General features: G+C 41.1%; 1 protein-coding gene across 1 annotated transcript in view; it reads right to left on the bottom strand.

Moving 5' to 3' along the window:
* The window catches only part of Slc1a1 (solute carrier family 1 member 1), a 74,084-nt gene that overhangs the window by 34,253 nt on the left and 25,425 nt on the right, over window positions 1–14,406 (bottom strand). Inside the window, exon 2 of the mRNA XM_028764025.1 lies at window positions 591–731. Within this exon, the coding sequence (XP_028619858.1) occupies window positions 591–731 (141 nt within the window). The remainder of the gene's footprint in view (window positions 1–590; window positions 732–14,406) is intronic.

A 14,406-nucleotide genomic window follows, 5' to 3' on the forward strand; every position in this document is an offset into this window, starting at 1 on the left:
AAACCTCAATGAAAGCTTGCCCATAGCTCTTGGCGGCTGACACCATGGCAGGGTTATAGGGCATGTCTGTAGCTAATGCTGAGCTCTGTGGAGGAGTGGAAGTGGGTGAGGAGCCAGGAGGAGAGGCACCCTCAGGGTAGCTACATAGAGGTTAGTGGGCAGGAGGACTGGAGCTGGGAACCAAAGGAGCCAGCTACTGAAAATATGATCAAAATTGACAACTGCATTTTTCCTGAGGACACAAGCTGACATTTCCATGGTCAAATACACATTTCCCCCCTTCTGTGCCCTAGATAGAGTTTTATTCATAATGCATTTAAAAACAGTATCTTGCTCACAAAGGCATCACATGTTGGATGAATGTAGGTTTGAGCTGTGGTCAGCAGTGCCAGAGGGACAGTGACACAATGAAGCAATGGCACTTTGAGAATCCAACCACACTTCAGGTCAAGGAAATGTGCGTTGCAAATGAGGGCTCTGTGCATGTGTGTGTGCACACATGCATTTAATGCATTTCGATTTTTCCATGATTAGTAAAGAACCACCCAGGTTCTCACGCACTCCTTGAATAATCAGAGAACACAAGGTACCTGTGATCATGCTGGATACAATCAGTGGCAAAATGACGAGCTTTAGCATCCTCATCAGAATTTCTCCAGGGAAAGCAAAGTAGAATTTATCCAGATTTGAGAGCTCACTGTGTCCTCGAACCAAGACTCCTATGACAATTCCTAAGAAAAAACGGGGAAGAAAAGGGAAATGGTTTTAGTTCTCTTGCATATAATTTGATAGAAAAGTACTACAGGGTGCAAATTTCAAAGGCAAGAAAAGCTGCTTAGAGCATCTCTCTCAAACCTATAAAGTTTAGACTTACTGAATCCAAAAGACAATGAATAGGAAGCATACATTAAAAAATATAAAAAATAATATTCTTCACATGGAGGCTTTTGTTTTCATTTCCACTCCAGTTCGCTCTAGTGTAATGACATCATCAAAGACTACCATGGGAAAGAAAAGATTCATCATACAACCTCTTGCCCTCCTTGCCCCTGTTTTCTCTCCCTCCCTTTCCCTCTGTAGCACTGAAGAGCAAGTCCAGGTGTCACGCATGCTTAGTAAGTTCAGAAGTCGCGCGTGCTCAGTATGTACAGGTGTTGCGCATGCTCAGTAAGTGTACTAACACTAAGCCACACCCACAGTTCCCATACTCATTATCTTTGGCAAACTACTTTAACTCTTCTCACGGGTCACTTAATACTTTATCCATAGGAGAGACACTGTACGTATTTCACAGTTCATGTATATTTGCCTTTTTCTCAAACATGCTTTTTATAAAATAAATTTTGAGGGCTGGAGATATGGTTCGGTGGTTAAGAATTTTTGCTGCTCTTGCAGAGGACCCAGGTTTTGTTCTCAGCACACATATAGAGTGTTTCTCAACCACCTGTAACTCCAGTATTGAGGGATCTGACTTCATCTCACCTCCTCAGACATCTGCATGCACATGGTGCGTGCAAGCACACACACACACACACACACACACACACATGTAAATAAACATTTTAAAGATAAATATTTATAATAAGTTCATCTCTGTTTGTGCAGCTTTTATAATTTTAATGGGAAAAATAGCTTTTGCTTGTTTTTTAGACAAGGTCTCTCTGCGTATTCCAGCTAGCTTCAGCCTTGCCATCTTCCTGCCTTGGTGCTGAGACTATAGATGTGTAACCTCACATCTAACTAATTCACTATTACTCCGACAGGTACCATGTTTTGAAGCACTGATGCTGTTTAATGCTTTTCATTATTCTTGTTATTTCTAAAAAATGGCATGCTTAAATCTATCAAATTAAAAGTATATTTTAAAAGAATTGGATTTTTATTTCTAATTATGTGTGCATATCTGCACGTGTGTGTGTGTGTGTGTGTGTGTGTGTGTGTGTGTGTGGAGTGTTGCACACATGAAGACAGTGTCTGTAGAGACCAGAAGAGGGCACCAGATCTCCAGGAGCTAGAGTTACAGGCTGTTGTTAGCTGCTCCATATGAGTGCTGAGAATTGAACTCAGGTCCTCTGGAAAAGCAATAAATGCCCTTAACTTCTGGGCCATCTCTCTAGTCATAAGAGTTCTTTTTATGAAGTTTCTGATGTCAATTTCCTTATATTCTGAGCTTTGTAATTATGTAAACACAAAGACATGGTCATTCTGTCATTCTTAAGAAATCTTCAGATCCCTCAGGGTAAATACAGACAGAGTCTCATGAACCTGCTGTACTTTAGGTGCCAATCATAAAAGCCCAGGTAATAGCCTGAGTTTCCATCTGAACTCCTCTAAATCAGGGTTCCTATGTTCCTCTCTTCGGGTTCAATTAGTTTGATAAAACAGATTACAAAACTGAATCAAACATTAAGGACATTCCAAAGCACAGGGATGAATGGCCAGGGGATTTGGTACACAGTCCCATGAATGGGAGAAGGGTGTTGTGAGCCAGCAGGAAGGGTATAGAACTTTCTTGTCCTGTGGCACACTACTTTCCCAAACCACATTTTGTTTATTTGTCTGGTGTTGAAGTAATAATTTAAATAGGCATATTCTTAGGCCAACCATCTAAATGGTGGCAGCTCTGCTTATCTCAGGCCGCAATGCGCCGCTTCCTGAAGCCAAGTGCTCTGCAGCTGGAAGCAGCCAGAGGCCATGCACGTGTCACAGCTAGAATCGGCCAGCCAGAAACACCAGCCCTGGCACCCAAGAGATGTCAGCGTGGGAGATGGCTCTGCCAATTTTCCACACTGTCTCCACAAGGCTGGGCTGTGCCCAGACCATCCCACCATCCACTTGGGCCTGGGACGAATGAGACTCTAATGCTTAGATTATACAAAGGCTTTATGTATTTGGTAATTTGGTAATGCTCAATAACAAGATGCCCACACAATCAGGTGTAACCCAATACCCAACCTAGATATATCAACTACCTTTGACTGCTACAGACAGGCACACGTCTGCTTCAATGTCCCCCCCCCCTCCTCTGTCTCTCTCTTCCCCCCTCTCTCCCTCTCTCATCCTCCTCTTCCTCTCCTTACTCCTCCCAACTTGTGGGAAAAATATCCCGCTGCAATCTGGAAGTGTTAAAACCTAAGCCGTTTACGAAAGCTTCATTATACAGACATGACTGACTACATTATTGACTATTGGTTTATCAACCTGTCCCCCTCCCTAGGAATGAATGTCCTGAATCACAAGGTTGGTTGGTTCCCCTGGCAACTAAATGCATCCTCTGGCTAGGAAGGCCCCTCATTAATCTCATTAATCCAAGGATTTATGTGTTTTCAGCAGCCCTGGTCCTCTACCTTGTATGCTAAAGTTTTAGTAACCTACATGATGAATCTCAGTCTTAAAATATTGCATGGAAAACTTCAGAAATAAATCATAGGTTAGTTATAAATAATTTAAATGAAGAAAAAGAAACAAGCAATGTCATAGATTCTTTGAAATCTTGCCTTAAGCTGTCTACGTGAAAACCATTAGCTGTATGGAGGCCCAATTTAACAACGACTTTGATTGCTAAGACTCATAAAACATTAAGATTTTCACATTATCTTGTTCCAAATACTTCAAATAATATCTAACTGCCCTGCCTTTCTCTTCTCTCAACACACACATACCTATTTTAAAATCAAGAGATAAATGAGCTGGGTGAATCTCATCTCTTTCTTCCTGTGTCATCTTGATGAGTGTCATGAGTGACAGGGGAAAAAAAAGACTAAATCACAGGGAGATTCAAGGAAGATATCACTGAATATGCAAATTCAGAAACTCAAATAGCTCAGGAGGAAAACTCAGAGTTGTTTGGCCCAGTTAGTCACCACTGGGCAATGAGAGAGGAATTAGAAGGAGCAAGCTTCATTCAAATGCAAGTGTCCATTCTTCACCCACTTCTAGTCCACATGGATGAACACCTCAAGATGCGTTTTGAAGTACGGTAACATTAGCTAAACTTTATTCTTCGGCATATTCTGCCTGTACACATATTTCCCCAAATTCTAGCTAAAGATGCTGGCAGCTAATGGCTGGGTAGGAGACAAAGGCAGGACTTTAGGATTCACAAACAAGGGGACTAAGGAAGAAACAGGATCACGATGCCGGGAAAAGGAAAAATATCCAGGCTTGAGAGTCTACAGAAGACAGAATACCAATCATGTAAGAGCCAGGGAAGAGAGGCCCCAGGGCCCCACCTCTAACACCCGAATGGTCTAGGGTAACAAAGCTAAAATATAGATTTTAGTAAGTAGTGACTCAAGAGTATCAGAGGGGAGGTGTTAACAATGTAGATGTTTGAGAGTGGCCCAACCATCGAGCTGATTAAGACATATTAAATACAAGACTACATGTGTGTGTCTTTCATTTGAGAACTCAGAACATTGGGGCAGGTAGCAAGGAAACGCTCACTGCCATTGGATGATTTGAAAGGTCATAATCGTTCAGTGCTACATAAAACAGAAGAACTGTACTGTCAGTCCAATGTAGCTCATATGTTAAAACCTAGTGTTAGAGACTCATGAATAGTTAAGACACTAAAAATTCAAAAATATTTTAAATAAATTTAAAAGGCATGGCATCCTCAGTTCTGGCTTTGTATGAATTGCCCATGTTCGGCTTTTGTAGAAACCATCAAGTTGCTTCAGGTAAATTTAGGGCTTTTATGGAAAAGGAATCTTGGTATATAAAAACACTCAAAGCCAATAATAACAACAGCAACCGCAAAAGTGCGCCAGTGAGCAGCAGCATGGTCTGCTTCACATTTACCTTATCAATGAAGAACGATGCCTGCAAGCATCTCCACCCCAGGTGGCCTGTCAAGGAAAAACTGCATTATTGCTATGGGTTTTCATGGAAGAAACAGAAGAGGTGCTATGTGGGATAGCTGAAAGCAGTGTCAAGTAATGCACGAGGAGTCAACAGGGCTTTATATTTGGTAATTATGATTTCTATCAAGCTTGTTTGAAGTTGAATGCCATAGTACCCTAAAATTTCTCCCTTTGTTGCAAAGAACAGAAATGTCAACCAAGTTCTGAGGAAGCAGTCAGAGGTTTATGCCTGTCATTCTGGCATCTTGACCTAAAAAAGGGCTAGGGGGTAACCTTAGCTAAGGGGTACAGCTTGAAAGTAGCTGTGTTTTACTTTGGTGTCCAGCAAATTTGGAAACATCAGATTCAGGATGATAGCTACAACTCAAATTCGTCACAAGCTATCTATGGATGCCTGTTCAAGGCAATGGTGTCAGCTGTAAGGAAAACTCAGCAGCTCCTGGGACAACTGAATCCTGGGAGTCCGTACAAGGTGAGGATGTTAGTGCATAAGAAGAAAGGCATGTTCTGAACTCATTTCCATGACTAATGGAACGTTCCAGACTCATACATCCGAATGAAATGCTTGCCTCTTCCTTTGTTTACTGAGCTATCTGGAAAACTCTCTGGTCAGCCCCTGCTCCCTGTTGCTAATGAGCAGTACTTTTCAATGAAGTGTTGCCTTCCTTGTTTGTGATATTTAATAACTTGTTTCTTATGTTTCTTTTCTTGTTACTGCCAACAAGCCTTCATCCACATCTGGTATCAGGAACCTTGGGCTGGGTGAGGGTACACAAAATCTCCAAAGTCAGAGGATGCAGTGAAGAACTTCCAACTTGGAAGTATACTGGAAAACTCACCGGGAAAGGACATTTCCCCAACAAGAGGGGAAAAAAATCAACGACCTCTTTATTGAGAGATACCTTCAGCCAGGACAACAGAAACCCTCAAAGATCTAATAGTTAACTAGATACATACTGCTCCAGAAATAGACTCAGACTTCATCCTGGAGTTTCCTTCTCAAACATCTGCAAGGCAACCCCTAAGCAGCTTCAGAGGTAGATTAGAAAGAAAACTGATACTAGTTGAACAAACTTAGATTCTAGTTCCATCACCTATGAACTTTAACTTCTTGAATTTAGCTGCTTCCTTAGGCTGGGCCAACAGGTAGATTAGCGGACTGCAAAGAGCCCTTCTACTTTCTACCCAGGAGGCCAGGATCTCACCTGAGCCTTGATTTCCTTGCTTTAAAATAGGATCACAGAATATCAGCTCTAAGAAATCTTCCCATCCTTCCCATGCAATCTCCATCTCTTATACCAACACACACACACACACACACACACACACACACACACACACCACACCACACCACACCACACCATACCACAGAGAATAAACACAGGGAGAAAGACTTCAGCTAGACCTCAGCTATGGACTCTTAAATTTTCTGGACTAATATGATGGAAAAACAAGAACAACAAAAATAACCAAAACAAACAAACAAACAAACAAAAAGTGGGGTAAGGGGCTGCAACTAGCAACAGCTTAGCCTATTGCTCCTCCTCTTCCAAGCACAGAAACTTATACTTTCCAGAGTTACAAAACTAACCTGGACTAGAAGCTGGATAGACGCCGAGTTGCATTGGGCTCAGACTTACAAACCAAACAGCATTCCATTGGAGGGATTTGACAGAAAGAGACCCTAACACATGCATGCACATACCTTTAATAGTTGCTAATAGTTCATATAAGTTAATTTGAGCTGGAAATAAACATTACTGACAAAGGAAAATATCACCAGGATACCTACTGAGCCATATCATCACAGTGGGCATTAATATAACATGCCTGTTTGTCCTTCCAGAGCTATTCTGAGAGGAACATTAGTGACAAGCATAGAAGAACCTTTCATTACTGTAAGCTAATGAACACACAATATCTTGTAATAATATAAGGTATTCAGGGCCAGTTCTCTGTCTTGCCTTATACCACAGTGTATCTGCATCTTTTCCTTATCTTTTCTTGCTCCCAAAGATCTGAGTGGTCACACTATTGCAAGCACCTCACAGGAATTCTGGCTTAGAAACCAGGTGCATGGGTTTGTAAAGGATTTATTTATTTAGTTAGTTAGTTTTCGAATCCTTAAGAACAAACCCATCATTCTATCTATATTGATAAAGATACACTAGAAATAAAGCAAGTCACAAAATCCACACACAACCCCCAACACAAATATACAAAAGGTAAGATTGTTCCTGAATCAGAGGAACTTTAGAATCACACTTCACCTTTGGTCTTTTGTGTTATTAAGCCTTCCTTAACTCTTTAAAGAAATTAAGATATATAAATTTGCTACATTTTTTTCAAAACTGGGCGTACCTACATTCTGTGTAATCATGTCCTCTATGTCTGTGATAATGGCTTTCATCTGTTGCTTGTGTTAAACTAATTTTTAAAAAACAAACAGACTGCTTCGGTTCTCCTTCTTAAGAAGTTTTGTTTTGTTTTTGTTTTTCGAGACAGGGTTTCTCTGTGTAGCCCTGGCTGTCCTGGAACTCACTCGGTAGACCAGGCTGTCCTCGAACTCAGAAATCCGTCTGTCTCTGCCTCCCAAGGGCTGGGATTAAAGGCGTGCGTCACCACCGCCCGGCTAAGAAATCAATTTTTTGTTATATGCTAAAATTGTTATATGCTAAAATCATTCTTTGGCTTGCCTAATTAGAATTCACATACTATGAATTGCAAGTTGGGTATTTCCCCATGTGACGCATGTACCATTTAAAAGTCCCTCCCAACATCATGGTCCTCTTTCTCTTATTCTCTCTGTTCCTGATCCCTCCCCCCTTTCATGTCTATACTCTGAGATGGATTTTCATCCCTCCCACACCCCCGTAAACCTCTTGTATGAGAAACCTCTTGTATGAGATCAGTTGCATGGTCTGGTCTCTTAGCAGCACCTGGGTACCTTCTCTGATTAATCCTAACATACTCTAAAGACCTTAAGACCTATTAAGAGATCCTTGGGTGTATTAAATGTTTCATAAGATTTATATAAAACAACATTCATTGGTCATAAGATTTAATTGAGCTATAAAATGTAGTTACATACACAGATTTTCATAAAGATTTAAATGTGCATATTATAATTTGTATCTCATATAATGGTTAACAAAAATCTTTTTTTTCAAAACATCTGTAATAGAAAACAAGTATAATGTTTTATTTATCAAAGCTGGACTATTTATAAATTAATGGATATGTTCCTAAAAACCTTTTGTTAAAGGCCTTTTCAAGAAGCAGGTTATAGGAAATAAAATCCCAGTAAATAATAACATTTAAAATATTGGTTTATAAACTCTATCTTATTTAGGATTACACACATGTGGTTTTGTTGTTGTCTTTCATAATGTACATAGTACCAGATTTGTTTATAAAAAATGTTTGTTAACTTGACACAGCTTCCTTTTGGCTCTGTGTCCAAATCCTGGCCTCATCACCTTATGAGCTATGTTATATCCTGCTACCTGCCCCTCATGTGTAACAATGGGCGTAATAGACTGTCAACTTTAGAAAGTCATTAGTAGCATAAAAACAAGACCATATGTAATGAATGAAGTACCTGGCTTGCATACTAACCAGAAGTAACTGATATCAGCTTTTGTGGTCTATGCATGGCCCTGAGATGTTTTTTCTCATAAGATTTTCAAAGTTATGGCTCTGATAGGTGTCATGGTCACCAACCTCAAGAGCAACAGAACCAGGTTTGAGAGAAGTTAACGTAAGGTATTTTCAGTGTGTCTAAATTTACAAGGTCCTTCCCTTAATCTATTCCAATTAACTGAGATGAAAGACATATACTTCAGGCCCTTAAGTTTAAAAAAAAAAAAAGCCCAGAATTGAAATTAGGGCACATAAAAGATCAATGGAGTTCACTGAGTGTGACATCAGTCTCCATACTGCTGGCTGTCCCTGAAATAAAATTATCAGAGTCAGAAGAGGATTCATGTGATGTAGTGTTTTTGGTGTCTTCTGAAATATTTTTCTTTGTGGTTCAATGACCTAACTAAATCTCACTGTTTACTCCACACAGCGATCTGTTTCAGGCCCAGGCATGGCTCCAGTCCGTGACGACCAATCACAGATGTAGACCAGCAGAGTGGGGTTCTTAAGGAACTATGCACAAACCTGACAGGACTTCATGCCAGTTGACCAAGATTACTTTTACTAACCCAGCAATTAAGAGAGCCTACAGTCAGAATTAAGATCTCACCAAGGGTAAACCCTCATCCAAATCCAGGGAAGCTAGGGCAAGTGAAGAGGACTGATTCAGAAGGTATCGATTAGACCGTGTGAGGCACACAGAAGGAAAACAGAGCATAAATCTATGCACAGGCATGAAGGCTTAAGTTCAGATCCTAGCACCACACAAAAAGCTGGGTGTGGCCATGTGAGCCTGCAATGCCTATGCAGTGGTCCAGCCTAGTTTTAGATTCAGTGAGAGACCTTGTTTCAAGGGAATATGGTAGAAAGTGATAGAGCAAGACATCTGATACCCTCCTCAGTCTCCGGGCAGATGTCTCTCTCTCTCTCTCTCTCTCACACACACACACACACACACACACACAGAGAGAGTGTGTGAGAGAGAGAGAGAGAGAGAGAGAGAGAGAGAGAGAGAGAGTCTATTGCTCAAACTTTGACATGCATATACATCACCCAGGGATCTTGTCAAAAGGCAGTAACAAATTTGATAGGATCAAGGCAGGAGTTGCAGAGATGTAGAGGAGAGAAAAGCAGAGCAGCCTTGCAGGAACGCATATAGGGACAACCTTGCCACTACTGACCTACACTGGCAGACCAGAGGGATTCTGCTCCAGGATTCAGGCCAGGGGACAGTGAATATGGCAAACAAGTTGGCTAATCCCTCTGTAAAGGTCCTGAATAAGAGAGTATCTTTGCCCACTCTTCCCCCATCCTCACGTTCCTTCATGAGCTGCAGTATGTCCTTCCCTATTGTGCCTTTGTGTGGGGCTCCAGGCTTCTCTGTGTGACACTGTGTTGACATGAGAGTGAAACACAGATGACAGAAAAGTTGGCTACAGTTAGCCACCTCAATGCTTCTGGTCACACCTCCCACAGTAAAGTTCGTCTGGACAAGAATTGTCCTATACACATTCTTCCTAGCAGTTCTGAAGTGGAAACAATGTCTCCCATCTATCCTTGCCTAAAAGTATGATAGACTATGTGGATCCAGCTTGACTTACAGCAACCACCTTGAGTTGTAATCACTGTGAAGTTTCTTGGAGACTCACTCGGTTCTGTTATGTGATGTTTTTCTGGGAACTGTCTTATGAGAGGATGTTTTTGCTGAAAGCAGACATGTGGTGTTTTTCTGGAAGCAGCCTGAAAAAAGGGCATGTGATGTTTTGCTAGAACAGACGCTTCATGAACACATGATGTTTGGAAAGAGTATAAATATAACCTAACAGACAGTGGAAGATGCTGGATGGTATTAGTTCGCCTTGCCATTCTTTGCTGGTCATCATTTGTTGTAACTTCATAGAGAGAAATACACCAAAGAACTTCTGGTGGTGTTCCAGTGGCTTCTTGTTGCTTCCACACTTCCAGGAACTCGGCCATTGGCAGAACTTCAAGGTTCCTTCTAGACCAACCCGCAGTTGCTGATTCGTCAATGGTGTTTGTGAGTGGATCAAGCTGCCTCTGCTGATTTGTGTGAACCAAACTGCTGATATCCTGACAACGCAGATTGGATTTGCTCCAAAGAACTATTTCTAAATAGGTCCACATCCTCCTTTGCTTTATTAACCTTTCCTTCCCACTACCTCTGGTGGGTGGTGGGCTAGAAGGGAGGTTAAAACATTTAAGAACCTACTTATTAAAAGTAGGTTTTGAAAAATCTAAGCCTACACTACCATGATGTCCCTGTGTCATCTTGGCTACTTTTCCTTTCAGAGTTCTCTACCACCCTGCAAATAACAAAGCCATTAGTGTGGTATGTGGAGTTTTACACCAGACTCTGCAGTTACAGTATCAGGAATGTGTCTGACTTCACCAACAGCAGCTTAAGATAAGTCACCAACGTTCAGCTCGGATGAAGTCACTTTACAACTTAAGTCACAGGGATTTCCTCCTCCCGTGCCCATGACTAAGTTTCTGTAAGTGAGTCTCCAGCAAACTGCACTATGTAATCCTGAGTCTACCAGTCTTTCCCTTTGCTTTCACGGCACCTGTGGCTGGATCTCACACTAGGCTAGGTTTTGCCAGACTTGGAACCCATAAGCTTCTACCATGGCATGTATGTTCAGCATAGATACCACCTTCCACCATGGGAGGGGGCTGCAGCCTTCCTCAAAGTGGTGGTGGGAAGGATTGGTGCAAGACTCCCACACTGAAGCCTTCTACAAATGCAGATCTTCCCTCTTGCCCTAATTCCTATTTTCAAGCATGACTTTTATTGGTATTCCAAAAAAAATTAACAGGTAAAGACACGGTAGGACTTGGCTTTACATGGTGGCAAAACATTCTGAAAAATTTTATATTTTTAACTGATACAGCAAAGGCAGATATGCAAATCATGTACCTGATAAAGGTTTAGCAGTGGAAAAAAAACTCTTTTTTAAAACTTTTAAGTCAAAAATAAAAAGACAACCTCATTTCTCTGGGTCCTGCAGCAGCTGCTCCAGTCATAAGGGATGGGTGGCAGCTAGTAGCCAACAGGGCTCTGGAGTATTCATGAGTCTAGCATTTAGCTCCTCAGTCCCAATTTTTTTCTCAGTAGACAGGAAAGCCAGTGATAAAGTTTAAATTGGCAATGGAATAGAAGGACCATGTCCTATCCAGCAGGGCATTAAACAGGGGTCCGGGGAGGTCACCTGAAAGAGAGTGGGGGTGGGGCAGACATGCAAAAATGCAAAAAATGGCGATCTGTCTATAGTCTGATCAAATCACAATTTTTACTTTTTCACATGAGTTATATAATCAAAAGGGCAGGATGTGGGGAAGGGGATGACGCAGGAGTGTAGGTGTTCAGGGGGAGTACAGATATCTTCCAGAACAGAGTATCAGCTGGGTGAAGGTTCAGGGGACAGATCAATATGACTCCACCTATGATTCACTTGTCCTTATCTAAGTTGGTACTATCCACCAAGGTTACCTATCTACAAGGTCTATGTTTTCAGCCTGGCACTTTTCCACCAAAGCTGCTTGTTTACAATAGCTTCTAGGCACCTGTTTCAGTGTTTTTCCACAGAGACCCAAGACTTTGTGTTAGCAGGCATGTATGTCAGGCCTATTGCTGATTTTAGGCCTTCGGTGTATAAGCAGGGCTGCCCCTGACAGGACCATCTGGTAGATGGCTACATGAACCTGCAGCTTGCAAATACCAAAGGACACACAGGTGGGCACTGTCTGGACATCTGAGTAGAGTTTTAATAAGGTGTAATAATGGTTTATGCCAGAGACATTGCAGAAGACCAGGAAATGAGAAAACAGGGCTACATGTCAGGGGTTTTAAACATATATAGAAAGCTGGGCATGATGACACACACCTTTGATCCCAGCACTTGAAAGGTAGTGGCAGGGCCTCTGAGTTCAAGGTCTACAAAGTAAGTTCTAGAAAAGCCAGGGCTATACAGAGAAACACACATACATACACTTACACATACACAAAGATTTGGATTTTTGTTTCTTAGAGAAGATAACCCACTTAAAAATAAGAAAAGATTTTGAATTGGTATTTCTCCATAAAATTACCAATAGGTACATGAAAAGTAATGATTAAATCAAAATCACAAGATATTGTTTCATGCTTATTAGGTTGGTCATATTAAAACAACAAACCCACAATTAGTAAATGTGTAGAGATGTGGGTAGGAATGCAGAACAGTGCAGATCCTGTGGAACACTGGCATTCTTCCAAAAAGTTCATCATAGTCACCGGCTAACCTGTCAGGTCCACTCCTTCCACTCCTACGTGTATAAGATGTATACCCCAGAAAATAAAAGACACCTCCACACAGAATCCCACAGCAAATGTTCACAACAATAGTAGTAACAATAGCTGGAAAATGAACGCAATTTAAATGTCCATCAGCTTGTAAACAAAATAAGGCATATCTCCACAGGGGAATGCTATTCCGTATAAGAAGCTATAAAGCACTGACTGTCATGCACTCCAGTCTGCCTGAATCCTAAAGACTTTACACAAAGAAGGAAGGCAAACACACAACACTATCACTATGTGACTTTATCAGTGTAAAATAATATCCAGAACAGAGACAGACGGTACAATGCTCATCGCCGTGAGGGCTGGCACTGACAACAGACACAGCTTTTCTTTTGAGAACATTTGATAATGGTGGTGGAGGTACTAAATAAACCATATACATCAAAAGAATCCATTGCATACATAAGTGGTAAGTTTTGTGAATTACAGCCGGGCAGTGGTGGTGCACGCCTTTAATCCCAGCATTTGGGAGGCAGAGGCAGGCGGAGTTCAAGAGTTCAAGGCTAGCCTGGTCTACAGAGTGAGTTCCAGGACAGCCAGGGCTACATAGAGAAACCCTGTCTTGAAAAACCAAAAAAAAAAAAAAAGTTTTGTCAATTACATTCAATTAAAGGACACACACATGCACACATGCACACACACACACACACACACACACACACACACACACAGGTAAATGAAGAAAATTGATTAAAATGGAAAAAAGCAAAACAGATACTACTGCCTGAGTGTGATCCATTTACATTTTCATTGCCTAACAATCCGATGGCTTTTCCTGGGGTGGGGGGAAAGGCAGCAACATGAGGAAGCTTGTTTATTCTTCTCATCATCATATTAACAGCATGAAGATTACCAAAGCTGTGGCATTTCGCTCCACTTGGTAGGATGCATGAGAGCTTATCAGATCTGAAAGCCTCACCATCTGGAAACAATAGTTTGAAATCCCGATTGAAGCCAGACATGTTTATTAACAGCTTAAAGGAGACTCATCCGTTTAAGAAAAGTGATTATAGATTGTGGTTCATACATAACCTGCCAGGGTAGTGTTAAAGACTCATCTTCACTTATAGAGTATAAAAGTGAATCAAACCAACCAACAGACATCCATGATTATTGTAAGGAAACTGTTAACTGTAAAGCACTGGAAAAAAAACAATAAAAACAAATGCTCAAACAAAAGGCTTGAATTCAAATCATGGGTTCAAGATGGCAGCCCATGTTCTGCTGAGATGGCTTTTCAGATTGCTCTCGTTCTGAGTTCTGCTCTGTTCTAGATAGCTTTTTCTTGCTATTCTAAAAATTCTCTGATTGAGAGAGATAGCTTTCTGCTCTCTCTGCTAGTAAAACTTCTAAAAGCTCTGGGGTAGCTCATGGGTTTTCTGACCAAAGCCAGAAAAGCTGCTATAAAAAAAAAATTCTTGGATCTTTTGTCAAAGTCAGAAATCCTGTTAGAAAAATTCTAAAGGCAATTCTTCAATTTTCCAATTAAAATCAGAAAGTCCCCCAACCCCCTGCAAAAAAAAAAAAAAAAATTTT

Source organism: Grammomys surdaster, unplaced genomic scaffold, assembly GCF_004785775.1.
Source record: "Grammomys surdaster isolate TR1022 unplaced genomic scaffold, NIH_TR_1.0 141, whole genome shotgun sequence".
NCBI classification, from domain to species: domain Eukaryota; kingdom Metazoa; phylum Chordata; class Mammalia; order Rodentia; family Muridae; genus Grammomys; species Grammomys surdaster.